The sequence below is a fragment of the Syngnathoides biaculeatus genome, chromosome 16 (genome assembly GCF_019802595.1).
Source record: "Syngnathoides biaculeatus isolate LvHL_M chromosome 16, ASM1980259v1, whole genome shotgun sequence".
Classification (NCBI taxonomy): domain Eukaryota; kingdom Metazoa; phylum Chordata; class Actinopteri; order Syngnathiformes; family Syngnathidae; genus Syngnathoides; species Syngnathoides biaculeatus.
Genome location: NC_084655.1, coordinates 22,079,887 through 22,107,557, shown reverse-complemented (window position 1 = coordinate 22,107,557; position 27,671 = coordinate 22,079,887). Strand labels below are relative to the sequence as shown.

Below are 27,671 nucleotides of genomic sequence, written 5' to 3'. Positions count from 1 at the left end.
TCCATTATCTACGGCTTTTCCGGGTCGGGTCGCGGGGGAACTAGCTTCAGCGGGGATACCCAGACTTCCCTTTTCCACAGCCACTTCTTCCAGATCTTCCGGAGGGATCCCGAGGCGTTCCCAGGCTAGCCGAGAGACTTCGTCTCTCCGGCGTGTCCTGGGTCATCCCCGGGGTCTCTTTCCGGTGGGACGTGCCCGGAACACCTCACCAGGGAGGCGTCCGAATCGGATGCCCCAGCCGCCTCATCTGGCTCCTCTCAATGCGGAGGAGCAGCGCCTCGACAATTAATGCTATTTACTGAGAAGGAACTGTATTGGGCCATTTCATTCATTTTCTTCTTTGGGCTACAAACCAGATTTGGTCACGAAAATGTTACCTTGCCATTAGGCAAAGATTTTGATTTTTTTGTACTTGCTAAATTGCGGTAACTCCATTGTTAACTCTATCATGTGACGAATCATATTTGTTAACTTCAATAATAACTCTAGGGAGGGGGTAGATCTAGAATTATTCATTTTAATGTTCTCTTTCTAATAAGGAACCCTATTTTGTAACTTCATTCATCTAAGAGGGAACCTTATGTGGCAGCCTATTAATGAATATAAACAAATGTGCGTTCACCCGAGATGACAAGCCGTGGCGACCCCTAACGGGACCAGCCGAAAGGGAAAGAAGAAGATATGAGTGAAAATGAGGATTAATTTTGTTGCCTTATTTGGACGAGGAACCATTTTTCACTCTTGGGAGAAGAATTGCATTTGGTAAGTTATGTTCACTATCCGGCAAGATTTGGAAAGATGAAACAATATTTTAGCAATTCCCACTGTTCACCCTTTTTCTGACAAGGAACAATATATGTCACCTTTAAGTGTGTTTTTTTTTCCTTCCTGAGATGGAACCTGTGCGTTTGTCATAGGCGGGAGCGGACCCAAACGCAGGACTCCGAGGCAAGGGCATGATCTTAAGAGTGGCTTTATTCCAGAAGGAGGTCAAAGACGAAAAGGCAGTCCAACACAAGCGGAAGCACAAAAACGCTAGGCAACAGGCGAGATCCAAAAAGTGCACAAGGTCCGATGACAAAGAAACATGGACAAGACGTGGTCAAACTAAAGAGGCACAGTCTCGCTGCGACAAAGGATTGCTTGGCACTAAACTTGCGACTTACGCACGGTAGGGGAGTCTCCCAGGATGCAGTAAAGTATATGCAACCAACTGGCAAATGTCGATGACACGTTGTGACAGCTGTCCGAGGTGGCACCGCCCAGGGCATTGGTTTGGCCACGCCCCTCACAGGAAGCACCGCCCACAGCAGTGGTTAGGCCACGCCCCCGCCAGCGTTAACTTGAAATTCTACTTTTTCCTTATTGGCGGGAGCTTTAATGTTAATTCCATTGTGGAAGGAACCATTTTGGGTTACTTCGATGCTAATTCATTGTCATGCGAGGAACAATATTTGGTAACTTTTTCTGACGAGGAATTATCTAACCAATCAATGTTTACTTGGAGTTTGCAAATACGTTCATGCTCTCTTGTAGCTCAATCCGCAGATCCGTTCAAAGCGGCACTTACCCTTGATATCATGATGTATGCAGTACATATATATTCATATATTAAGACAGAAATTTGACTAAAAGATTAATAATAATAATAATAAAAAAAAACTACAAATCTTTTGTGTCACGCTTGCTTATAAAAGCTGATGAGACGTATAAAGCCGTAAAGTGTTATGAGAGGGCGGGAGACGGCAGATTAAAACCCACGAGGGCGATTTCCAGCTATAATTCGGAAGGCCGCCGCTGATCTACAACCGCGTTCTGCTCCGGCTGCCGGCGTGATTGCCACGGATTTCAGCAGCCTCCGTAAAGCCACTTCGAGCAAAGGGGAGCGGACAATCAATTAAAACCCCCGCATCCGCCGCGACAATGGCGCGCCCGCACCGGGAGAAACGCTTTAAAACCTGCCGTGCGCGACTCCCGGACTGGCATTGAGCAGGAAAATCCCCACCTTTCCCCCACCCCCACCTCCTCTTTGAACGTCCCCCGGCTTTCTTTGTGTGTGTCCTCATGCGCCGAACGCGTGTTGAAAGGCAAAGTATTGAGCGCGTGTTCTTAAAAGCCAGTGAAAATAAAGCCGGGGAAACGGTAGGCGCTCCGAAGCAACAGGGTGGAAAGCGCCGCAGCGAGTCCAAGAAAGCAAAAAGAGAGACTTCATGAGGTTTAGCGACCCTCCTCGCAAATATACGCCAGCCATAAATCCCCCACTTAATGTCCTCTGGGCTCCACTTTTTACGGCCGGCGACAATGGCGCTGACTGAGGGCCTATTTTTATTTTACGTTAATCAACAAGCCAACCTTCGACACCCGTGCGTGAGCTCCGCTTCTGAGTCATGGAAGTTGGCAAATAATCCCAATGTTAGCGTTAGCGAGCGCGCATGCGGCGCATATGGCCTCCATGCGGGACGACACATTGTCTGCGGGCGCTGATTCTCCTGTTGTTGGGATCCAGCCATCCATTTTCTTAGCCGCTTACCCTCACGAGGGTCACGGGGAGTGCCCGAGCCTGTCCCAGCTGTCAACGGGCAGGGGGCGGGGTACACCCCGAACCGGTTGCCAGCCAATCGCAGGGCACATCGAGACAAACAGCCGCACGTACAATCACACCTAGGGGCAATTTAGAGTGTCCAATGAATGTCGCATGTTTTTGGGATGTGGGAGGAAACCGCAATGCCCGGAGAAAACCCACGCAGGCACGGGGAGATCATGCAAACTCCACACAGGCAGGTCTGGGATTGAACCCGGGACCTCAGAACTGTGAGGCCAACACTTTAGCAGGTGATCCACTGTATCACCTCCTAATTTAATCATTTTTCATAAACTCACAAAGAAAATAATTAGGGAACCGTTATGTCATAATTTTATGAGGGTAATAGTACACAGGTTTTAAGATAATAGCGCCATGAAACGATTTTGGAATGTTTTCGGAAATCCGCATCGGTGGATTTCATATCATTGAAGAACAATGCCACACCAGAATAAGGTAACGTGAAAGGGAAAATGCGTATGTAGAATCAAATGTAGAAATGAAAGTATTTTTCTGATCTAAAAAAATACATGCAATTTTCAAAATAAAATTTTTTAGAAATCTTTATTTTGGGCTCAACCTAACACGCTGTGGCTACTCCGAAAGAAAAATAGAGCAATGTAAAGCGTTGAAGATGACGTCATGGTTCCGCAAATGCCGTTTTTTTTCTTGAAAAGTCACTTCGATGCACCCCCCCCCCCTCTGCCCCACCTTACAGAAGAAAACTGTAATCATGAAAAGGTTGGGTTTTTTTTTTCCCCCCTTTTATTGAAAGACTTCCGAGCAAACGCTCTCAATCTTTGAATTTGTGTTCAGCACGTCTCATTCCGGCATGCTTGCAATTCTAACCGATGCATTACTCACCGTTTTCTTTGGACGAACTTGTTTTATTCACACACACCCCACCCCCCCTTCTGTGCACCCATGACTCGGTTACGACACCCTCTTTGTGCTTGTTCGCCCCGCCGCCGTTTTGTGATGGATCATCAAAAGGTCACGGCCGTGCGGCTCTTTACGGCATTCTTGCTTTTTTTTTTTTTTTTTTTTTTTTTGTACATGAACGGACTAAAAGCTTCGCGGTAAACTCAAACCCAGGTAAGTCCCCCCCTCTTGAGGGCAATGCCACTTTGTGCTCGGCCTTCCCTTCAAGACGTCTGATGACGGCCATCTTGGCTTTTAGTTGCCGTTAATGGTGAGGGAGAATGAGAAGCTGCCTCGCTTTCACGTTCGACACAGGGGCCATCATCGGCGCTGCGGGCTTGATCTATGTCTTTAATAACCTCTCGCTGCTTTTTACAGCCCTGCAGGATTCGTTGTTATTAAGATGGAAGCCTTATTACGATGACCGCCGCTTTCACGCTCTCCCGCATCACATAACGCGTCGGTCGGAACCGACGCCGGTCCGAAGACCCTCGCTACGCCTGCGGTGAAAGGCAAATTTGTACTTCTGACGATCGTCCACTTGGCTTCACGTCTTCCATACGAAGTTTTTAATGTCATCAACAGTCCAGAATTTGGTACCTGGTACTACCAGTGACATTCGATAAGGTTTATAGCCATCAACCGATAGCTCGAGCTCCTAATCCTAAATAGTATAAATGTTGTCAAACGTTTGTTTGACAGCAGACTACACCACTAAAAGGCACATGCACAGATAAAACGGCAAGTGGTGTTCAAGCACCAGCCCCTTAGTCCTGGACGAAAAAAAGGGCCCGTTTTCCTCCTACCTGACCCTCGTCGCTTTACTGTATTTTTTTAAAGCAGCACTGTTTGTATATTTTTTGTTTAAAATGCTATTTCTTTCGGCATCGTAGTGATTGGTATACCCATCATCCATTTTCTTAGCCGCTTATCCGCACAAGGGTCGCGGGGAGTCAACGGGCATGAGGCGGGGCACACCCTGAACTGGTTGCCAGTCAATCACAAGGTACAACAGTTGATCCACCGTGCCGCCGTGATTAGTATATTTAGGGTAGAAAAAAATAGCCTCAAGATATCTGCTCGGGAACGTAGATCCACAAATTAATGCACGACCATTTGTCATGTCATGTCATCATCCAAGCCGCCTATCCTCACAAGGGTCTCGGGAAAGCCGGAGCCTATTCCAGCTAGCTTCGGGCGCAAGGCGGACCACACCCCGAACTGGTCGCCAGTCAGCCGCAGGGCCAATATCGACACCATCGCTGAACGGGAATCGATCCCGCGCTGACAGGCGTGCGTACCACTACAGTGACTCCGCACGCCCATTTTGTTTTGTCCAAAAAAAAAAAAAAAAACCACCACCGAGGTGCACTGACAGACATGTTTTGATGACGGCTTTTACCGTCATTTTACAATACGGAGACGGCGAGGCGGAAGCGGGGCTCGTCGGGGGGGGGGTGCCGTCGGTACGTTGGGACCCATAAGAAGAGGCGCAAGGCCAAGACTTTATTGCGCCTCCATTTCTTCGGCGGCGACGCTTCTAAACGCTCTCCTCTGGTGGCTTTAAGTAGCTCGGGCAAAGATTTGGTGAGGGTGGGCCTCATGTTTTTTTAATTTGCAATTGACAGGCGCTGGGCCGCCCGTGGGTTCAATTAGGATAATACACGGAGATGGGCAGATTATGGGCAGCCATTTAAGTGGGAGTGTATCTCTTCCTGACAGTTATGGTCCGAACGCAGCAAATTGCACCTCGGCGGCCGCGAGAGGCGCCGATCGCCGCTCCTCAGAAGACGCTTTGTGGTCGGGTCTATAGCGGGATACACACGCAGTTTTTTTTTTTTAAACATTTTTAAAACATTCCCGATTTTGGGAAAATGTGCACGTGTGTATTTCCTACTTTTAGAGCGGGCGGTGTACTCACACAACCGCGTCTGTCGTACTACCAGGACTGACCTGTGAGAGGCGCCACACTTTTTAAACACGATTGTTTACGTGACTGTTTGCTGTACACAATGGGGGGGGATGGTTGAAAAAAAAAAGACATTTTTTTTTAATATCTCAGTAAACTCCTCCCCGCTCTGTGGGATTAATTGTGCAAGATAATTTTTGAGACATCTGGTAAATCCAGACCTTGATCGTCACGGTCGTAAAATGGCTAAATTCAGCCCAAACTCGTCAACACATCAGGATTTGCGACCTTTAGAATTGAACAGTTCGAACATAGACAATTGTCAGGCTACGCATTTTCTGAGTAGATTGCAGAGAATCAGATAATCGTTCGGAGAGATCTAACAATCGGGGTTTGACTGATTTTGGGAGGAAAGGAGGCAGTATTTAGCCCAGTATGCGAGTTTCTGCTTAGCGTAATTTCCGGCCTATAAGCGGCGACTTTTTTCCACACGCTTTCAACCCTGCGGTTTATGCGGTGATGCGGCTAATTTGTGCATTTTTCAACGGCCGCAAGGGGGCACTCGACCACAAAAGTTAAGAGTGACATCGGTGAAATATGTGCCGAGGAAGTGACTTTTACCGGTATGTCTTTTTTTTTTTTTTAACTGGGCCTGTTAGTGCTGCGCTAGCCTTAGCGCTGTTCTACCGTGTTGCTGCTGTGTTACTGCCGTGTCTCAGTGATTTTTACCGGTATGTTTTTTTTTTTTAACCACCCCTATTGGCGCCGCGCTAACGTGTTGCTACGATTTAGCTGCCCCGGCTGTTTTTTTTTTTTTTTTTTTTAACCAGTATGCTTTTTTTTTTTTTTTTTTTTTTACCAGCCCTGTTCGTGCAACTGTGTTGTTGCGATGATAAGCTAAGCTAATGTATTAAAACTTTGAAAACTCTCTGTGTACGGTCTTTCTTTGTAAATATCTCATGTTTCAATGTGGGCACTTGCGGCTTTTACACAGGTGCGGCTTTTTTATGTACGAAATGGTATTTCCTTCACAAATGTACACGGTGAGGCTTATATTCGGGTGCGCTCTGTAGGCCGGGAATTACGGTCATTTGAATCGGATCCATTTCACACCACAACGCACAGCGCAACTAAATAAGGACTGCGATCGTAAATACTAAGCAGGTTTAACATCGACGATGAAATCCTGAAATCAGGGACAAGTAAAATCATTCTGAAGAGAAAATCATTTTTTTGTAGGCCTTCTGCCTATCCGGTCTTTGCCGATTATGATCGCAAGGGAGTGAACGCGCTCAAACTGGTTCCGATCAGTGGTGTCCGCGTGAACCCTGTTTAAAGTCGCGCACTTGCGCTCCAGCAGGGCGAAAGCGAGGCGCGTTCTCGGGGATGCGAGTCAACGGCGGCCGTAAAAAGTCTGCGGCGCGAAGGACAAAAAAGTCCGCGCTCAGCCTTTCTTTTCGGGCTGAACGTTTACGATGCTCGATAGAGGCCTTGACTGCGACTGGGCCGCCCAATGGAAACAGTCTACTGTACATTGTCTCCGGAGCACATTGTGTGAAATTGAATGGGTGGGCCGTAAAGTGGAAGCAGAGACACTGACCCCCCCCCCGGGCACGCCGAGCCTGTCGGTTATCTCGGCGCTGCGTTCAAAACGCTCTCGGCCGGCTGCTTTGCTTTCTTTGTGTGTGTGTGTTTGTCAGATGTGTGTTCAGACGACGCCCGGCTAAGATTAGCCAGCCCGGCTCACCAGAAAGCAGGATCGTCGGGGCCAGAGTCAGTTCGAGTGATTCGTACACAAGTGAAGAAGAAAGTCCTCGTGTTTTTTTTTTTTTTGTCGGAAGAGGCCTGCCTTTTTTATCTACTCTTAACTAATCCCCCCGCCCCCCGCCAACTATACGGCAAGCTGCACTTTTACAACCTTCCAGCCTGCAGTCAGCAGGAACGCCACATCTGAAGTGATACATGTCTGCAGGAGGACTTTTAAACCGCTTCAGCTCCAAATATGAGTTATGTTAAGGGGTCGTTAACACTTCTTTACTGATTTAGTAGAGTGGATTTTAAAACCTCTTGAAGGTCGGATTAATTGGTTTTAAAATTTAAAAGAATTTTCAAAAAACGTAGAAAAAAAAAAATTTTTTTTGTTGAGATCTTTGAATTTTATTTTATTTTTTTATTTTTCTGTTGTTTTAAAATTTTTAATTCAAAATAAATGTTTTAAACGTATGAAAAATGTAAAACAACCTTTTTGTTCTTTTTTTAAATGAAATGGTTTATTTTAATGAGATGAAGACATTGATGTTCATATGCTTAAAAATCGCAGAAGAAAAATTGAAAAAAAAAAAGTCATTATTTGGGAGTCAAATTTACATGTTTTGAAACATACAATTAATTAAACTGTTTTTTTGAATGGTCATTTGTTGCCCCACTAAATAAATTACATTAAAAAAAATAATAATTTTTGTCACACTGCATCAATTTGGACAGCCGCTGCACTGCTCTTTGCGGTGTGCCCCCTGGGGGGCATTATAAGAGATCCATCCATTTTCTTAGCCACTTATCCTCACAAGGGTTGCGGGGAATGCTGGAGCCTGTCCCGACTGTCAACGTGCAGGAGGCGGGGTACAACCTGAACTGGTTGCCAGCCAATCATGGGGCACATGAAGACAGACAACAGTCGGACTCACAATCACACCTATGGGCAATTAATGTTGCATGTTTTTGGGATGAGGGAAGAAACCGGAGTGCCCGGGAATACCCACGCAGGCACGGGGGAGGACATGCAAACTCCACACGGGCGGCTACAGGATTGAACCTGGGACCTCAGAACTGTGAGGCCAATGCTTTCCAGCTGAGCCACTGTGCCGCACATTAAAGATGGATATCGTGTTCATTAAGAGGTCTGAAATCTTCACAGCTCATCAGTACACCACTTATATTATTCGTTGTTCCCAGAGGATACAGAATATGTATTATTATATTTCCTTTCTACAGGCATTGAGGGGTAAAGGCGCTGCAACATAAATGCTAATTAGCATAGGTAACAAGTTAGCCAACTGAAAGGTTAAGTTCACTGCCATCATACATATCTCGCATAGAAAATTTCTGCTCCTAACTCAAAGCAAACTTTTCTTTTTTAAAAAACTGGCCGATTAACGGCAACTCGAGTCACTCGTATCTCAAGGCACGGCCGCACTTGACCATCCTAACGCACCGACCGCTGACCTTTTGTCCACCCGCCCTCGCTTTCCTCGACGCCAGCCAGGACGGGGTGCGATAGGGCACCGCCAATGTGCGCACCGTATCATTAATTCTTCGTATGGCGGCCAGGCGAGCCTCCCCGTTTTGGTACAGAGGCGAGAAAATGGCGGCGGGGAGGAGGCAAAGCAGATGTTCGGCTCGGCTTTCCGACCTCGTGGACGCCACGGCCGACGGGGGGCCCCGTGCCAGGCAACAGCTGCCCAAACACATCCTGGCAACGAACAGCTCGGATTGAGCTCGCCTCTGCTTTCGGTCCCGTTGAGCCGTGACATTTCGGTGAAAACACCGAAAGCGAAGGGACGGCTCGCAAAGCTCCGGCGCGGTCGCCGCGTGAATCGTGAAGGTGAAAGCCGATGCTGATAAATAGATTTTAAAATATATATATATATATATTTTTTTTTTCTTTTGTCTGGTTGCATGGATATTCTCGCCTTGGAGAAGCGATGAGAATCTGAGCCCAAAGGACACTGCCAAAGCAAAAGGGAGACACGACTAATCCATTTTTGTTTTTGTTCTGCTGGGCGGAGTAGAAATATAACAATGTATGCGCATACATAGACCCCAGAACAAGGCCAGTTCATTTAACTCTCTCCTGGCTCTCCACTTCAACTGATTTGAGTCATTCATCACCGCCCACCTTCATGCTAGCGTGCTGCATACACAGAAAGTGAATCTATCGATTTACAGTATACGTGCGCGCGTGTGTTTAGTGGCAAATCAGATTACGAGTGACTATCTTTCACCCCCCCCCCCCCCCCCCAAATCAGGTCACTCCTGAGTGCACCTGAATTTGTTTCCAGGAGGCAGAATGCTGCCCCCCGCTGATTTGTTTGTGAATTTTTTTTTATTTGGTCTTCGTGTGTGTGCGCATAGCTTCAACATTCGTTTTGTGCTGTTGTTTTTGTGCAATTTACATTTAGTGTGATTATAGCAAACTTAAAAAAATGTTTCCTGTTTACTTAAAATCTATAAAACTACCAAGAGTTAGTACAATTACAGTGTGTAAAGTAATATACAGTATGAAAAAAGCTGAATATCAACACCTTAGCTCAATCATAAAATTATGACCATTTTTTTTCATTTTGCAAGAGTAAAGAATTATTTTTTCGAGAAGTTGTGAGTCAGATTTTTAGCATAAAAGGTGTTTTACATGTCGAGACATTTTTGAACGGGGGGGGGAGTGTATTACAAGAATAAATTGTCATTTTAATAAGAATTGTAAAATACATGTGTAAAATTAATACTTTCCTCCTCACTTTATTTTGCAAAAAATATACTTTAATTATAATAATTACTTATTAACAATTTTTAATATTTGGCGGGACGGTGGAGCAGCTGGTAAAGCATTCGCCTCACAGTTCTGAGGACCCGGGTTCGATCCCGGCCCCACCTGTGTGGAGTTTGCACGTTCTCCCTGTGCCTGCGTGGGCTTTCTTCGGGCACTCCGGTTTCCTCCCACATCCCTAAAACATGCAACATTAATTGGACACTCTAAATTGCCCCTAGGTGTGATTATGAGTGCGGCTGTTTGTCTCGACGCGCATTGCGATGAGACTTCAAAAAAATCCCAAGTCTTTCAACCCCGTGAGGTAACAGATATTCCGTTCGGTGCCGTGGCGTTTCCGCCCCTTCAATACCTACCGCAAGTAGACCACACCCCACATGTAGGTGCGAAACCACATGGCCGTGCCGGCGTTGGCCTGGTACTTCCGGATGAGGATGGGGTGAGGGACGGGCAGCAGGCCAACCAGCGTGCCGTGCTGGAGGAACTTCAGGATCTCCGACTCGTCCGTCAGGCCCCTGCCGTCACACCGATGGGAACGTTTATTGCCGACGGAAATACGGAGAACGGGCGCCCGGTCCGAGGAGCGGCGTACTTGTCGATGCAGATCTTCTCCACCTGTGGAACCAGCACCTGCAGCAGACGCATGATGGTCTGCAAGGGGAGCTTACACTTCCAGGACAGAACCTGCCACCGATGCGGATTTCCGAAAACATTCCAAAATCGTTTCATGGCGCTATTATCTTAAAACCTGTGTACTATTACCCTCATAAAATTATGACATAACGGTTCCCTAATTATTTTCTTTGTGAGTTTATGAAAAATGATTAAATTAGGAGGTGATACAGTGGATCACCTGCTAAAGTGTTGGCCTCACAGTTCTGAGGTCCCGGGTTCAATCCCAGACCTGCCTGTGTGGAGTTTGCATGATCTCCCCGTGCCTGCGTGGGTTTTCTCCGGGCATTGCGGTTTCCTCCCACATCCCAAAAACATGCAACATTAATCGGACACTCTAAATTGCCCCTAGCTGTGATTGTGAGTGCAACTGTTGTTTGTCTCGATGTGCCCCGCGATTGGCTGGCGACCAGTTCAGGGTGTACCCCGCCTCCTGCCTGTTGACAGCTGGGATAGGCTCCAGCACTCCCCACAAACCTCGTGAGGATAAGCGAAGCAAAGAAAATGGCTGCATGGATGGCTATTTTTTTCTTGTAATATTTTGAGGCTATTTCCCTTCTATTTAATTTTTTTTTTTTTTATAGCTGTCGGAGGCAACGTCTAAAAGAAGAAACTTCACCAAGACAGTCCGTCTGGGTGAAATTGGAATTATACATTAGATTTTTTTTTAATAAGTTGCACTATATTAAGTTATTTGCTGCTGCTAATGAGCAATTAGTGCTGTGTGTTTCCAAAGCGCCACTGAAAGAGACAATTCTGCGAAAACATTAACGTGCGGCAATATGAACGGCGTTACGCGACCACGCGGGATAATAACACGACCGTCTCCGCTTCAGTAACGCCGTCACGAATCGGAGAAATTCCTCGTGCCGGATCGTCACCGGCTCGTTCGTCATCTCTAATTTAGCGTCAGTCCGAGGCGGGCAGACTGGTGGGGACCGGCCGTGGTTGTGAGGGTAACCATGGCGACGCAAGTCACATTAATACGCTTGATCTGTTATTATGCACGTGCAAGTGCGTGTGACAAGGACGTTCTGTGTGCTAATTAAAAAAAAAAAAAAAAAAGTCTTTGGGCCTGACACACAGGTCATAGCTCATTAGTGAGGGTCTCAATGCATAGCAAGTCGTTCATTACAAGTCAGAATGTGAGGATGATGACAGTTGCTGCTTGGAGTTCAATATTTGTGTGTATATATTCTTGACTGATACACACACACCGAGGCATTTACATGCAAAAACAATGTATAAATGAGACGTGCTTTTTCGTCCCCTTACCCTGTGTTATGAAATTAGAATAAACATTTCCAGTTTTAGATCTATTAGATGACCAAAATTATTTCAATTTTCTAAATACCCGAAGAATGAAAGTTTTTTTTCCCCAATTGATTTCTCATAACTTTCTCCAGTCATAAAGTTTGCATACTGTAACATTATTATGCCTTTAAACAACTTAGACCAATTATTTACAGAGGAATGGGCCCAAATCCCTGACAACTACCGTAATTTCCGGCCTACAGAGCGCACCGGGTTATAAGCCTCAACTAGTACATTTGTAAAGGAAATACCATTTGGTACATAGATATGCCGCAGCTGTGTAAAAACTGCAAGTGCCCACATTGAAGCACAAGATATCTGCAAAGAAAGACGGTACACAGAGACTTTAACGCTAGCGTTAGCGCGGCGTAGCATTAGGACGGCGCTAGCGTGAGCACTGCCAGTTTAAAAAAAAAAAAAATACCAGTAAAAATCACTGAGACACATCAGTAACACGCTAGCGCAGCGCTAACAGGGCCGGACCGGTAAAAGTCCCTCCCTCGGTACATATATTCCACCGGTCGGTCTCACTTTTCCCCTCGAGTGGCCCCTTACAACAGTTAGAAAAAAAATGCACGGCGCTAGCGTTAGCACAGCCAGTTCAAAAAAAAAATAAAATTACCAGTAAAAATTACTTAGACACGTCAGTAACACGCTTGCGCAGCACTAACAGGGCCGGACCGGTAAAAGTCACTCCCTCGGCACATATATTCCACCGGTCTCACTCTGCCCCTCGAGTGGCCCCTTGAAGGAGTTAGAAAAAAAATGCACAAATTAGCCGCATCACCGCATAAACCGCAGGGTTGAAAGCGTGTGAAAAAAGTTGTGGCTATAAATAGAAATATACAAATTATACAAATATATGTATTACACACACACACACGAGAGAAAGAGGATTCTTTCATCATTCTGATACCTCATAAATTAAATTATGGTAATCTAATTGACGTAAAAATCAGAATACAGTTTGCGTTCTTGTCCTGAGATTTTAGGGTGAGTTTTGTTTTTAAGACTTTTCTATTCCTTTCTATCATCAAAGAAATACCAAAAAAAAAAACCATTTTTATTTTCAAGTGATTTACAAGAGTGTCAATGTCATCTACAGTACTAAATACAAGATGGGGAGGGGGGAATATTGTAAGAAAGAAAGTCCTGGCTTTTGGGATGATCAGTGCACATGAAAGGACAGGCACAGGAACACATCAGGAGCCGCATTGAGTAGTTTTACTTGTTTAGTACTTGTTCGTCATCACCGAGTAGAAAGTAGCGGCCAACTGAACTAGCTAACAAAGGTGCGAAATGGGACTTTTCGTCACTTTTTTAAACAATGATGGAGAAATTCCTGAGACCTTAGAACCACCCTAACATCCTAAATGACTCAAAAGCGACTGGTCATAAACTTGTCATTTTGGCAGCTCCCGTCCGATCCGAGCGTTATATTTTTTCTCCCAGTTCTTAAATTATTGCCGATTCTTCTCCCGCCCCGATACCTGACCAGGAACTATCGAGAGAGGTCACTGATGCGTCTCCCGCGCTTGGCAGCGGCTGTGCAGGCTCTGGAAGTGCGCTTCCCTCAGGATGCGGTTGATGTGCAGGTAGGAGGCGGGCGGGTCGCACGAGTCGCCCGTGCTGAGGGGGCTGCAAGGGCCCGCGGCGCAGCGGCTGCCGCTGGAGCTGGCGGAGGCGTGCTCAGGAGTGCCGAGGCCGCTGGAGCTGTTCGAAGACTGAAACAAACGGTGTACCTCGTCAATTTCGTCTTCATCATACAACCGGAGGACATTCTTTTACTTTTTTTTTTTAAAGGGGAATTCAAAAACTAAAATTATCTGGTTGGATAAGTGTGCACATCCTCTTATGACTAGGGAGTGACTGCGTTCAGAAACAATCATATTTAAATGCATGTTAAATGGGAGTCAGCACCCACCCGCCAACATTTAATAATGAGTAAATATACCCATTTGTGTGGTCAGCTTAAGTACAGAATCAGTTTTTGAGGGTACCTCAGAGTCCCAGGCATCCCGTCCCGGCTCAGGCGAGAGCGGGTGAGTTTGGTTCTTCTGCCTCTTGGCTTGGGGAACCAGGTGGCCACGCTCATCACCACAACTGTGTTGCCTTTTCCTTTGTCAAAAACATGCACAAACAATTCCATGAACACAATACACTAATACTCAATGCATAACTCAAATGCATCACAAGCCTCATTTTCTTTGTAGTTGGGACATTGTGTAAAATGCAAATAAACACAGAAAATGTTCCAATCAGGTGTTTCTTTTTCTTTTCTCAATATATCAAGTTGCATGCATGAAATTCTAAATGAAAGAATATTTGGGTGGGGGGAAAAAAAAACCCTGAATCAGTATGGACAGAAAATATTTTGTCTTTGTACTGTTTTCAACTGAATACAATTTGGAAAATTACTTTCACTTAATTGCATTATGTTTTACACATCCCATGTTCACTGGAAATGGGGTTTGGGGAGTTGGGAGAAATAACCCTGTTAAAAAAATGTGTATAGAACATTTCTAAAGAATTTCTAAAGAACTATAGAATTTTAGGACCCAAGTCCTATAGAATTTCTATAGAATTCTATTGTTCTGTAGAAAATTATAGAAAAATCACAGCCAAAGTTCAATAGAAGGAGTTGTTCTGTACAAATTCTGTAGATTTCTATACAATTTTTTTTTAGCAGGGAAAGTCAGCTTTACAGATGCCCCAGCCGTACTAAATTATATAAAGAAATATGCTTCTATAAGCCCTCCATTCTCCATCCTGAACATCGCCAATGGGTGGATTTTATAGAACAGATAAAGACGTTCATATTTTTTGTCTTATCAATGCTAACGCGAACGACGTCATGGATACTACCACAGTTAGTTAGCTGGCGACGCTAAGAACAAACAGATGAGCTTCAGCCGGGGTCAATATTCTATCACTCACCTGCTTTCAGTCAACATGTGATGACCATATATGCATCAATGTCGATTAATTCCTCTGACAATCTCTCAACACGTCCAAGAAAGTCGTTAGCAGGTAGCCTTCATTTGACAACAAGCTTACCTAATACCGGTGGATAAGTGGCTTTTAAATGATGACATTAGCCATTGCAACTACATACGGGAAATAATAGAATGTATATTTGCACGCTTCACAAGTACTTTACATCACGTAATGGATAAATGGTGTATATTAACTTTAACAGTGTGTCACCGACATTAAGCTAACAACGTAACGCTAATACGGAAAAGGTAGCTACCTAAAATTTATATACTGAAATACGCTTTGAACGGATTTCCATATAACTTTTCAATTCCTACACGACGGAGGAACTAGGGGCGAATTAAAAAGATTTATTTTTTTTTAAACGCAATCGCGAAAACACGCCATTAGCAAGCACCGGCAGCCCTTACGGCTGTGTTTACATGTTACTGCGCATGCGTCAGTGGACCTCTCCAGTGATGCGTTTAAGTAGCATTGGAAAAGCGCCCTTTTAAATTCGAGTCCGCCGGCACCTCAGGCGACTCAAATAAAAAATGTGACACGAAGCGGCAAACGAAAACATAAATATAATAACAATATCAATTATTTTTGTATATTTTGTATGTCAGGTAATGCCTATTTCATACAATGATAGATTAAGACAGATTAATGGAGTAACTTGAAGGCAACATGAAGTCCCACGAGTGGTGCGAGTTCACGAGCAAACAACTAAATTAAATCATTTTCACACAATTTTTCCTGAACATTCATGTAAATTTTTGCTTCAAATAAAAATGTTTTAGGATGGTTTTTTTTTTCGCTTATGCGCCCAAGCGTGTATGTACAAATATACCCGACAGATGTCGCTGTTTACAAAAAGATCCCCGTGAAATTGACCCGTCGCTCTTTTATCAATTGTAATAATTTAATGCAAACGATTTATCGTTAAAATACATATGAAACCAAACTGTGTGGGGGAAAAAACGTACTGTCGTAAAATTGTTCTCGAAACAACTCTCGCGGAGTTCTCTTTTGACGTCATCTAAACCCGGAAGAGGCCAACCAATTGCGTAAAAACACAGCAAAATACAACCCCGCCCCCTTCTCCAATGATTCAAGGGGAAGGACGGAGGGGAGATTAACAAGGATCTTCAGCCGCCGCAACGGCGCCACTCTCATTATTATTATTATTGTGATTATTATTAATTTAAAGAAAGATCATCAACAATGGGCGGCACCGACTCAAAACTGAACTTCAGGAAAGCAGTGATTCAACTGACAACCAAGACGCAGGTTAGACTTGTATAATGATCGGACAATGCGTCAACAACACATTGTCCCTTGTTGCATTCGAGCCAACCAGCTTTGTATTGCGATCATTGGACGTTCTAAGATGGAGATTCTGCATGCACTTAAATTGAAAAATACGTCACATTTGCCGCAAGTGGTGATGCTGTTTTATCGTGCAAAACGATGTTTTTTTTTTTTGTTTTGTTTGTTTTATGAAATCAAAGCTGGTGTTGACAGGGATGCGGCAGGTGCTTCGTGTTTACACATGTCGTCATCAACCACTGGGCAGGCCACACGAACGTGCGCATTTTTCAGTCCATTCATCGTCCTCGATGTTTCCATTTGCAGCCGGTGGAAGCCACCGATGATGCCTTCTGGGACCAGTTCTGGGCGGACAGCAGCACCACGGTCCAGGATGTCTTTGCGCTGGTCCCGGCTGCGGAAATCAGGGCCCTGCGAGAGGAGTCCCCCTCCAATTTAGCGACGCTGTGCTATAAGGTAAACGCAACGGGATGCGAGCGGATTCGCTTGACTTTCGGGAGGCTGCGTCACAGACCAATGCTTGCAGACAATGTCACGCACTCTCAGATGTGGAAATAAGTGAGTCACCTCCCTGCTCCCTGCTCCCTGCTCCTGCTTTCTTTTCCACTTCCTGGCTCCTGCCGGAGGCTCCCCTGGCAAAAACACACTTCGTGCGACACAGGAGAGATAGCGAGACATCGCTTATTTGCTCACGTCGCGGCCGCGGGCGGTTCATTTGTTTAACTAACAAGTATCAGGTGTCTACAGTATTAGGGGTCTGGTTTTTAAGATGGATAGAATTATAAAACAAATCTACTATGATTGTAGTTGAGCACTCCATCCATCCATTTTCTACCGTTTCTCCGGGTCGGGTCGTGGGGGAAGTGGCTTCAGCAGGGATACCCACACTTCCCTTTCCCCAGTCACTTCTTCCAGCTCTTCCAGAGGGATCCCGAGGCGTTCCCAGGCCAGCGTGTCCTGGGTCGTCCGCGGGGGTCTGTTTCTGGTGGGGCATGCCCGGAACACCTCACCAGGGAGGCATCCGGATCAGATGCCCCAGCCACCTCATCTGGGTCCTCTCAAAGCGGAGGAGTAGCGGCTCGACACTGAGCCCCTCCCGGATGACCGAGCTTCTCACCCGTTCTCTAAGGGAGAGCCCAGACGCCCTGCGGAGGAAACTTCCCTTTCCCCAGCCACTTCTTCCAGCTCTTCCGGAGGGATCCCGAGGCGTTCCCGAGCCAGCCGAGAGACACAGTCTCTCCAGTGTGTCCTGGATCGTCCGCGGGGGTCTGTTTCCAGTGGGGCATGCCCGGAACACCTCACCAGGGAGGCGTCCGGGAGGCATCCGGATCAGATGCCCCAGCCACCTCATCTGGCTCCTCTCAATGCGGAGGAGCAGCGGCTCGACACTGAACCACTCCCGGATGACCGAGCTTTTCACCCGTTCTCTAAGGGAGAGCCCAGACGCCCTGCGGAGGAAACTCATTTCGGCCACTTGTATCCGGGATTTTGTTCTTTCGGTCACGACCCAGTGACCCAGTACCTTGTGCCCGTAGGTGAGGGTAGGAACGTAGATCGACTGGTAAATTGAGAGTTCCGCTTTTCGACTTAGCTCCCTCTTTACCACAACGGACCGATGCAAAGTTCGCATCACCGCAGTCGCTGCGCCAATCCGTCTGTCGCTCTCCCGCTCCATCCTTCCCTCACTCGTGAACGAGACCCCAAGATACTTGAACTCCTCCACTCGGGGGCAGGATCTCATCCCCGACCTGGAGAGGGCAGGCCACCCTTTTCCGGGTGCATAGTGTGCTGGGCGGTGGCCAAAGTCGGGGACTGTGGCGATCCGATCCCCGGCTACAGAAACCCGTTGAGCAGTGTTGAACATTTTGGCTGGGTTTTAAACGAAGCGGGATTGTAAATAAATAATAGTTTCTGCAAAAAATGGTGACATTTGAGATTTGTGGCTCCCCTCCTCAGGCTGTGGAGAAACTGGTCCAGGGCGCTGACTCCGGCTGCCCCAGCGAGAGGGAGAAGCACGTGGTCCTGAACTGCATTCGCATCTTGACCCGCATCCTCCCCTACATCTTCGAAGACCACGACTGGAGGGGTTTCTTCTGGTCCACCGTGCCCGGTGCCGGCCGGGCTGGGGTGAGTGGAAACGGCGGTCTTGGCGCGAGGATGCAGTTGGGTTGGGTTGGGTTGGGTTGAGTCGCGTCGTCTTGCCGTTGCAGTCACGTTGTCACGTTTTTGTGTTCTTCGTTTTTTTGATTCGCCGTCGTGAATTTCGAATTTTAGCCGAACTAGTGGGCGACAGGCGGAAGCTCACGAAAACTGCTGTCAGAACAACAGATCGCCCACGTCGCTCCGTCTGCGATGGGCTCAACTCGCTGACTCGGTGCGGTACATGTACCACTAGTCGTATACTGGCTCCCTCTAGTGGTGCCCAAAGTATCACTGAATTCAATGTCGGAACTGTACACAAAGTTACGACTGTGCCATAAAGTTTTTTTTTTATTTTAATTTAGTAAAGTTCATTAAAGCCAAGTCCCATTAAGTTGTCTATAACTTTTCAATTTCAGCCTTTTGCAATTTACGTTTTTTTTTGTTTTTTTTTTGCAGGCAGAGGAGCTGGACGACGACGAAGGCGCTCGCCCGCTAGCAGAGTCGCTCCTCCTGGCCATCGCCGACTTGCTCTTTTGTCCCGACTTCACCGTGCACAGCCACAGAAGAGGCCCGGCAAGTCCTCCATTTCTACTCGTTCACGATGATCCGATTCTACTGGGTGTATTTTTATTTTTTTTATCATTCTATTTTTCCCCACTGCGTTTCCTCCTTCCTGTAAAATCCACCCGACTGAACCTGTCGCTCGGGTTGGTTTAAAAAATGAAAACGGAGCGCGATGACAGCGCCACTCATAACAGGAAGAGAGCGCTTTGTCGCTAATGGGCCTCGAGGAATGTTGCAAGGCCGAAAGCGCCGCGCGTGTCGAGCCAATTGGAATCAAATAGTCATCGTTTCATCGCGTGTTACGGTTTTAGTGGAAACTAACTGAGACAAAGATCAGCGCCTGCGGGTCGCTCTCGATTGGTCACGCTCTACTATTTGAGATGTGTGTGTGTTTTTTTTTTTTTTTTTTGTTGTTACTTTTGTCAGCCACTGTAAAGTGAAACTAAATGAAATGAACGCTATACTGTAATTCCCGCACCTGATTATAAGCCTCACCCAAGTACATTTGTAAAGGAAATACCATTTGGTACATACATACGTGCCCAGATTGAAACACGAGATATTTACAAAGAAAAATGGTACACAGAGAGTTTAACACTAGCCAACGCTAGCGCCGCACTATTGCTAGCACTGCGCTAACAGGGCCGGCTAATAAAAAAAAAAATACCAGTAAAAATCCCTGAGACACGGCAGTAACACGCTGGCCGGACCGGTAAAAGTCACTTCCTCGGCACGTATATTCCACCGGTCTAACGCTTACGTTGTCGCATAAACCGCAGGGTTGAAAGCGTGTGGGGGGGGAAAAAAAAGTCGCGGCTTATCGGCCGGAAGTTAACGGTAATTGAAGTGGTAGAAATCGGTTGAATGCTAATCTATGTAAAACGAAGACCGGGACTTTCAGCAGTTTCACGTACTTTCGCGTTTTGTTTTTTTTTTTTAATTAACTGGCAACGTGCGTTGCAGGACTCCGTGGAGAGCATGCACTCCATAGACAGCTGCGAATACATCTGGGAAGCAGGAGTGGGCTTCGCGCAGTCCCCCCCCCTCAACTACATCCACGACTTGAATCGGTGAGCCTGACGTCCGCCTGGCTTTCCTCTCGTCTTGTGCCGCTCGCTTACTTTCAAATGACGGGCTGTCAGCACGGAGCTGCTGAGGTTGCTGCTCACCTGCTTCTCCGAGGTCATGTACCTGCCCGCCTCGCCGGAAAACCAAGTCCTCAACCCCTGGGTGACCTTCTTCTGCTCTGCTGAGAATCGGTAAGCCGACGGGTGCCGCGTACGTGCTCCCATCCTGGTGTGCAAGTGGAGGTGTCATTTATTGAGCCGCCGTCCTTAGACGTGACCCGATGAAACTCCTCATCACACTTCAACAGAGGTTAAGATGGCACCCAAACCATATTTTTATATTTTACGCCACTTTGAGATCAACATAAAAACACTGAAGAGCTTAAGTTGGTTTTTAAGCAAATCAAGGAGGATGGGTTTCCATCGATCCATTTTCTTTGCCGCTTATCCTCACGAGGTTAAAAGAAAAAAAAAAAGGGGAGAGAGTAAGATCCACGAATAGGCAAATTGAAAAATGTCCATCTGGAAAAATCTCCATGGAGTTGAAGTTACTTGGGCCAGTTGGCTGATTCTAAAAGTCTCGGGAAGACGAGATTGACACGGCAACACATACAGCAGCGGTGGAAGCGGTGCAGTCAAGAGAAATGCTACCAAATGAAGGGAATAGACTGTCGGGAAATACATTTTCTTGGAACAAATGTGTAAATGTGGTTCCGTTTTTCTGACAGGGTTTAGGCCGGCAGTGAAGGCCTCGTTGCGTTTAACACTGTTCTTGCCCCCCCTCCACCGTCGCAGGCACACCTTGCCCCTGTTCACCTCGCTGCTCAACGTGGTGAGCGCCTACGACCCGGTGGGCTACGGCATCCCGTACAATCACCTGCTCTTCTCCGACTACCGGGAGCAGCTGGTGGAGCAGGCCGTGCAGATCCTCATCGTGACGCTGGAGCACGACGGAGGGGCTTCCCACTGCCCGTCGTCTCCGTCCAGCCTGGAGGAACACCAGGTTTGCGAGCCGAGACCAACGCCGACTCTTTTGAGTGCCGGCGATTGGCTGGACTGATTTTTCTGTCTTTCCGCGCAGTCCTCAGGTCCCGAAAACCTGTTTGTGAATTATTTGTCGAGGATTCACAGAGAGGAGGTAGGGTCCAGTTCTCTAAACGCGTTCACGAGGGTCTTGTCCCGAACAGCTGTCTCTGTTCCGTCCAGGATTTTGACTTTGTACTGAAAGGCTTGGCTCGTCTGCTCACCAACCCGTTGACTCAAACGTACTTGCCCAACTCTACCAAAAAGATCCAGTTCCACCAGGAGCTCCTGGTGCTCTTCTGGAAACTCTGCGACTTCAATAAGGTGGGCCAGAACTCGCAATAAGGCCCAGTCTGTATTTCGGTACCCGAAAATGCATCAGGAGCGATGCACTTTCTGGTCCAAATCGGGGTCCCACACCGGACTGGGTCAGCAGATTCTTCATTTGGTTAGCCTGACAGCTGACAGTCGAGAAAAATCCAGACTCTTTCTGAGTTCCGCTTTACATCTGAGGTGCGTGGAATCCACGAAACCTTTGGTCATCTGGACCGGAACCGTCGGATCATGCATTTGTGCACACGTAGATGAAAGTTATCATGAAGATTTTGATCTTGACTCTCTTTTATAAGCGCACGACTCCGGTGAATTCCGCGTGAGCCGAGGCGGTTCCTCAACATGAGTCCATTCTGTGTTCCCGGACCAGAAATTCCTCTTTTTCGTCCTGAAGAGTAGCGACGTCCTTGATATTCTGGTTCCAATCCTCTACTACCTTAATGATGCCAGAGCCGACCAGTGTAAGTTCTGTTGATTTTTTTTTTTTTTTTAACCAAAACAAAATACGGAGAAGGGCTGGACGTCCTTGAGTCCCGTCGTCGTCGTTTGTGTGCACGCGTAGCCCGCGTCGGCCTGATGCACATCGGCGTGTTCATCCTGCTGCTGCTGAGCGGCGAGAGGAACTTCGGCGTGCGCCTGAACAAGCCCTACGCCCTCCACGTGCCCATGGACATCCCCGTCTTCACGGGCACTCACGCCGACCTGCTGATCGTGGTGAGAGGCCCTGGCCTGGTTGCCACGGAGACCGGGGGGGGGGTGTTTCTCCTATTTCCCAGTCTGCCAGCTGTCGCTTTGTTTGCTTTGCAGGTCTTCCATAAGATTATCACCACGGGCCACCAGCGTTTACAGCCTCTGTTCGACTGCCTGCTCACCATTGTTGTCAACGGTGATTCATTTGCCTCATTGTCACGTTCGTTATTGCACTCCTCTTTCCAAACAGGTGGAGAAATTCCTTAATTCCTCACATTTTCCCGTCAGTGTCGCCCTATTTGAAAAGTCTGTCCATGGTGGCGGCCAATAAGCTGCTCCACCTGCTGGAGGCCTTCTCCACCAGCTGGTTCTTGTTCTCTGCCGTCCAGAACCACCACCTAGTCTTTTTCCTCCTGGAGGCGTTCAACAACATCATACAGTACCAGTTTGATGGTGAGGAGACCCTCGGAATTGTGTCCGCATTTTTCACAATCAGCCTCACATATAGAAAATTACGGAAGCGTATTGCTACCACACACACAAAAAAAAAAAAAAAAAAAAAGTCACTACCACGTTATAACGTGATATGTTTCACGTTATAATGGGGATGTTTCATGTTATAACATATGTTTCACATTATGTGGTTAATTGCCCGTTCTAATGTGAATCATTTCATGTTGTAACGTGAAAAGTTTCATGTAATAGCGCAATTCATTTCATGTTATAATGTGAAACTTTCATGTTATAGCATGATATGCTCGACGTTACGTTCATGTTATAACGTATATCCGCTTCACGTTATAACGTAGAAAATAAAAAATAAATAAATTTCACCCCTCTTCACCCCACCCCCCAAGTGGCAATTACTTCCCATTCTACTACATTACTTCATATTCTTGCTCCATGCGCAAAGGCAATCGTAGCGTAGTTTAATACCACGACTCCGTGAAAAAGCTCACCAAATCCACGTTTTGTGCAACACTCAATGAGAGTCCACTTCTACCCGTGTCTTCCTGTATGGAAGGATGTGAGTGACCTCAGGGTCACCAACTTTTCAGGTTATAACGTGGAACTTGTGTTTTATCGTGATATGTTTCATGTTATCACATGGTTCATTTCACGTTATAACATGAAACGTTCATGTTATAATGTGAAATTAATTATAACATGAAACGTTCATGTTATAATGTGAAATTAATTATAACATGAAACGATTCACGTTATAATGTGTAATTTACCACATCACAACGTGAAACATATCCCATTATAACGTAATGGCGACCCTTTTTTTTTTTTTTTTTTTGGGTGTGGCAGCAATTCGCTAAATAAAATAAAGGGAAGACGGGGCCCGCTCCAGCTCGTGTACCTGTAAATAAAACAAAGAGAGGGGGACTCATAAATGTAGGTAATGCAGCTGGAAAAAAAATAAAATAAAAAAAAATGACAAAATATATTTTTTAATTTTTAAAAATCCTCTTTAAGCAAAACATTAAAAAGTCTAACATCAAAACATTCTTGCAGAAGCACCTCTGTTGTCTTTAGACCAAATGTCTGTGACAAAACCAATTTAATGTGCTATGGAAATAAAAAGTGCGCCATCTTTTTAAAACTTTGTGTACAAAATTCCGTGTGATCTTGCAACAGTCAAATGTTGTTGCATTTTAAATCAAATGAAATCAGATTTTCATCAAACACTGAATATGGTTCAAACATACATATCTTCATCTTATGAACATACAAGACATTTCTCATCACCTGTACGTGTTTAATTCTATTGTGCAATTTGCCAATGAAAGAAACACACTTCCCGGTAACCAGTTAGTCGTAACTGGTTAAGTCAACGGCGCGCTCCATTTTGCGTCTGCCGCTCGGCAAGATGAGTGATCGGCAACGAGATTAATGGCTGATTGCGGTCCTCAGGGAACTGTAACCTGGTGTACGCCGTCATCCGCAAGCGGAACCTCTTCCACCAGCTGGCCAACCTTCCGTCAGACCCGGCCTCCATCCAGAAGGCCCTGCAGAGGAAGAGGAAGTCGCCCGACGTCATCTCCCGCACCAGCTCGCAGGAGACCGTCTCCATGGAGGGTTCCCGCCCCGCCGTGCCCGCAGAGCCTGGCACCCTGAAGGCCAGCCTGGTCGCCATTCCCGGTAAATCAAGATGCCCCCCCTTCGGCCATTTATCCGAACGCCACGTAAGGCCCAGGCATGGATGCATTTATTTTTGTGTGTTGCATTACATATTTTGGAATAAGTTCAAGTAGATCAAAAACTATATTTATCTGGAAAAAAAAAACAGAACTTCTAATTTGGGTAGGTGGGTTCGACACATACAGTATCTGTCAAGTACCACCGGTACGGAGGCGGACCCAAATGCAGGACTCCCAGGCAAAGGCATGATGTTCAGTGGGTTGTATTATAAACTAAAGTCGTGCACGATCCCAAAAAAAACGAGAAACAATGTCCGATAACTATGAGACAACAAAAAGAGCGTAGCAAAAGCGGGACTGGACGATAAGAATGTCGTGGCGGAGTAACTCTGGATGCGGTAAAGCATACTCGACGAACTGGCAAGGGCCAGTGACAAAACTCCAACTTAATATGTGGCCTCATGTGAAGCAGCTGTGACCGGCGACAGGTGCCATCGATAAAACCGCTCAGAGCGGTGGCCGGGCCACGCCCCTCCCATGACAGCATCCGTCTCATTGCGGATCTACGTATTTCTTTTCAGGTATTGACAAACTGACCGAGAAATCTCAGGTGTCCGAGGATGGGACCATGGTGTCCGTCCCCAAAATGGAGCACTCGGAGCAGATCGCCGCCAGCAGGACCAGCGACACCGAATCCAACTCGGGCAGAGACAATGAGGTCAGTGTGTGTGTTTGTTGTTCGGGGGGGGGGGGGCAACCTAGGTGGGCGTGAGTATCCCGGCCGAGGGCCCTCCTGGGTGGGAAACAATCCAAGTAGACCTGGGAGCTCAAAGAAAATTATTGGACGCACTAACTCTTTGTTCCTCACAGGATGTTTTCTACACTGAGGCAGAAATGGAGAGGAGACGTTTGTCCAGTGCTTCTTCAGCATCGACTTGGGGTCCCACACCAGACTGGGTCGGCAGATTCTTCATTTCTAATATTAAAATGCGCTCAAAGGGAGGAAGTCATTTCTGTTGGCTTTACGTGTTTTTTTCCCTTGGCAGGTTCTGTCCTGGAAGTGTAAGCTCCCCTTGCAGACCATCATGCGTCTGCTGCAGGTGCTGGTTCCACAGGTGGAGAAGATCTGCATCGACAAGTACGCCGCTCCTCGGACCGGGCGCCCGTTCTCCGTATTTCCGTCGGCAATAAACGTTCCCATCGGTGTGACGGCAGGGGCCTGACGGACGAGTCGGAGATCCTGAAGTTCCTCCAGCACGGCACGCTGGTTGGCCTGCTGCCCGTCCCTCACCCCATCCTCATCCGGAAGTACCAGGCCAACGCCGGCACGGCCATGTGGTTTCGCACCTACATGTGGGGTGTGGTCTACTTGCGGTAGGTATTGAAGGGGCGGAAACGCCACGGCACCGAACGGAATATCTGTTACCTCACGGGGTTGAAAGACTTGGGATTTTTTTGAAGTCTCATCGCAATGCGCGTCGAGACAAACAGCCGCACTCATAATCACACCTAGGGGCAATTTAGAGTGTCCAATTAATGTTGCATGTTTTAGGGATGTGGGAGGAAACCGGAGTGCCCGAAGAAAGCCCACGCAGGCACAGGGAGAACGTGCAAACTCCACACAGGTGGGGCCGGGATCGAACCCGGGTCCTCAGAACTGTGAGGCCAACGCTCTACCGGCTGATCCACCATGCCGCCCCCTCCGGTGTTCTATACTTAGTGTAATTAATGCCCACGCGTGCGAGAAAGGAGTCACTCTAAAAGTAACATTCATAAAAAAACTGGAGGGTCGCACTAACATTAAACGTCCATAACAAGGTGGGGGCCACAAAACATCATCTCGCGGACCACAAATGGCCCGCGGCCCGCAGCTTGGAAATCCCTGTTAAATAATATTCAATTCCTGAAATACAAACATGAGAATTAAGCTTGGAGCTTTGCACTTTTGCATACTTTTTTAACTTCTATGGAGTTAAAATAAATATAGATTTAAAATATTGAGTATTATTGATTGCTGGTTTACTGTATTGTTGACGTAATGAGTAATGGGTTCATTGTAATTATTTTGTGGGTCTCTCTCTGTCCAGCAACGTGGACCCTCCCATCTGGTACGACACGGACGTGCGCCTCTTTGAGATCCAGAAGATGTAGACGCGTCGAGCCGACGGCGCCGAAGCCGCCTCGCAATCCTCGCCACGCTGGCCGAGCGCTCGTTCGCGACCAGCCAGCAATTTTGTCCGTAGGCAACTCGCTACGTGTTGTGCTGACCTCGAGAACGTGCAGCTGGTTTGTTTTCGCCTCGAAAGGTAAAAAAAAAAAAAAAAAAAAAAAGCGCAGGTCAAGTCAGATTCAGAGATATTATCGTCATGGTGATGAGTCCCCCCCCCCCCCCACTGTTGTAGTGGGGTCAGCGATCAGGTGATGAGCTCGGATGCCAGTTTGACACCGATGTTGCAAATTTGAATGCTCATCCACATCAGTAGTCACATATCAGTCACACGCATCACATCACGTGACTTTGGGGAACTCCGCTCTCACCGTGTCAACGTTTTATCTTTCTGGACATGCTTTAAAATGAACTTTCACCTTTTTTTTTTTTTTTTTTTTAATGTAACAGTACAAACTACGACACTGGATTGTTTTCCGTTTATAAGGTTTAAAACTATTTTCCTTAAATTATTATATATATATATATGTGTGTGAAGTGTAGTGGATACTAAATGCAGTACGTAAATATTGAGTGATTAAAAATATCTGATAAAGTGGTCAAAGCGGGTTTTCCTTTTCACCAGAAGATGGCACTGTTTCCCTGCCTTGAGATAAACACTATCATTTTTTTTCCAAGGTTAGGGTGCGGTCAACCTAAGTCAGTGCTAGTAGTTTTCAGAACAGTTCATACTGCCATCGGTTTCATCCATCCATCCATTTTCTTTGCCGCAGATCCCCAAGAGGGTCGCGGGGAGTGGTGGAGCCTATCCCGGCTGTCAACGTACAGGAGGCGGGGCACGCCCTGAACTGGTTGCCAGCCAATCGCAGGGCACGTCGAGACAAACAGACGCACGCACAATCACACCTTGGGGCAATTTAGAGTACCCAATTAATGTTGTGTGTTTTTTGGACGTGGGAGGCAACTGGAGTACCCAGAGAAAACCACGCAGGCATGGGGAGAACACGCAAACTACACACAGGAGGGGCCAGGATTGAACCCGGGTCCTCAGAACTGTGAGGCCAATGCTTTACCAGCTGATCCACCGTGGCGCCCCATCGGTTTCAAAAAAATATCAATATTGTGGGACAACATAAGCACCAAAGACTTGAACTCTTTCCCCAGATGTCATCTTTTCCATTCTTCCAAAACAAACAAACATGGAAGTCACCACCGGCACGGTGGGTGGATCAGCTGGTAAAGCGTTGGCCTCACAGTTCGGAGGTCCCGGGTTCAATCCCGGTCCCGCCT

General features: G+C 46.7%; 2 protein-coding genes across 2 annotated transcripts; one reads left to right on the top strand and one right to left on the bottom strand.

Annotated features, from left to right (window-relative positions):
* Positions 1 to 12,982: 12,982 nt before the first annotated feature.
* On the bottom strand, positions 12,983 to 15,397 carry LOC133514871 (protein FAM104A-like). The gene is made up of 3 exons (XM_061846930.1): positions 14,878 to 15,397; positions 13,941 to 14,058; positions 12,983 to 13,664 (listed from the first exon to the last, which is right to left on the bottom strand). Exons 1-3 carry the CDS (start codon positions 14,892 to 14,894, stop codon positions 13,455 to 13,457), a joined length of 345 nt encoding a protein of 114 aa, XP_061702914.1. The 5' UTR covers positions 14,895 to 15,397; the 3' UTR covers positions 12,983 to 13,454.
* Positions 15,398 to 16,030: 633 nt separating this feature from the next.
* hid1a (HID1 domain containing a) lies at positions 16,031 to 26,960 on the top strand. The gene is made up of 19 exons (XM_061846929.1): positions 16,031 to 16,209; positions 16,555 to 16,704; positions 18,205 to 18,375; positions 18,847 to 18,963; positions 19,918 to 20,024; positions 20,097 to 20,213; positions 20,817 to 21,024; positions 21,103 to 21,159; positions 21,228 to 21,368; positions 21,748 to 21,838; positions 21,940 to 22,091; positions 22,185 to 22,263; positions 22,356 to 22,520; positions 23,988 to 24,215; positions 24,796 to 24,932; positions 25,085 to 25,171; positions 25,261 to 25,352; positions 25,430 to 25,588; positions 26,302 to 26,960. The coding sequence occupies exons 1-19, from the start codon at positions 16,144 to 16,146 to the stop codon at positions 26,363 to 26,365; spliced, it is 2,388 nt and encodes a 795-aa protein (XP_061702913.1). The 5' UTR covers positions 16,031 to 16,143; the 3' UTR covers positions 26,366 to 26,960.
* The last annotated feature ends 711 nt before the right edge of the window (positions 26,961 to 27,671 follow it).

Excerpts from the sequence above, each read along its gene's own strand:
- LOC133514871 (XM_061846930.1), bottom strand. Across the intron at positions 13,665-13,940 it reads GGGATGCCTGGGACTCTGAG|TCTTCGAACAGCTCCAGCGG; the intron begins GTACCCTCAAAA and ends CGTTTGTTTCAG.
- hid1a (XM_061846929.1), top strand. The coding sequence starts at position 16,144 with ATGGGCGGCACCGACTCAAAACTGAACTTCAGGAAAGCAGTGATTCAA. Across the intron at positions 16,210-16,554 it reads AACTGACAACCAAGACGCAG|CCGGTGGAAGCCACCGATGA; the intron begins GTTAGACTTGTA and ends TTCCATTTGCAG. Across the intron at positions 22,092-22,184 it reads ACGCCGACCTGCTGATCGTG|GTCTTCCATAAGATTATCAC; the intron begins GTGAGAGGCCCT and ends TTTGCTTTGCAG.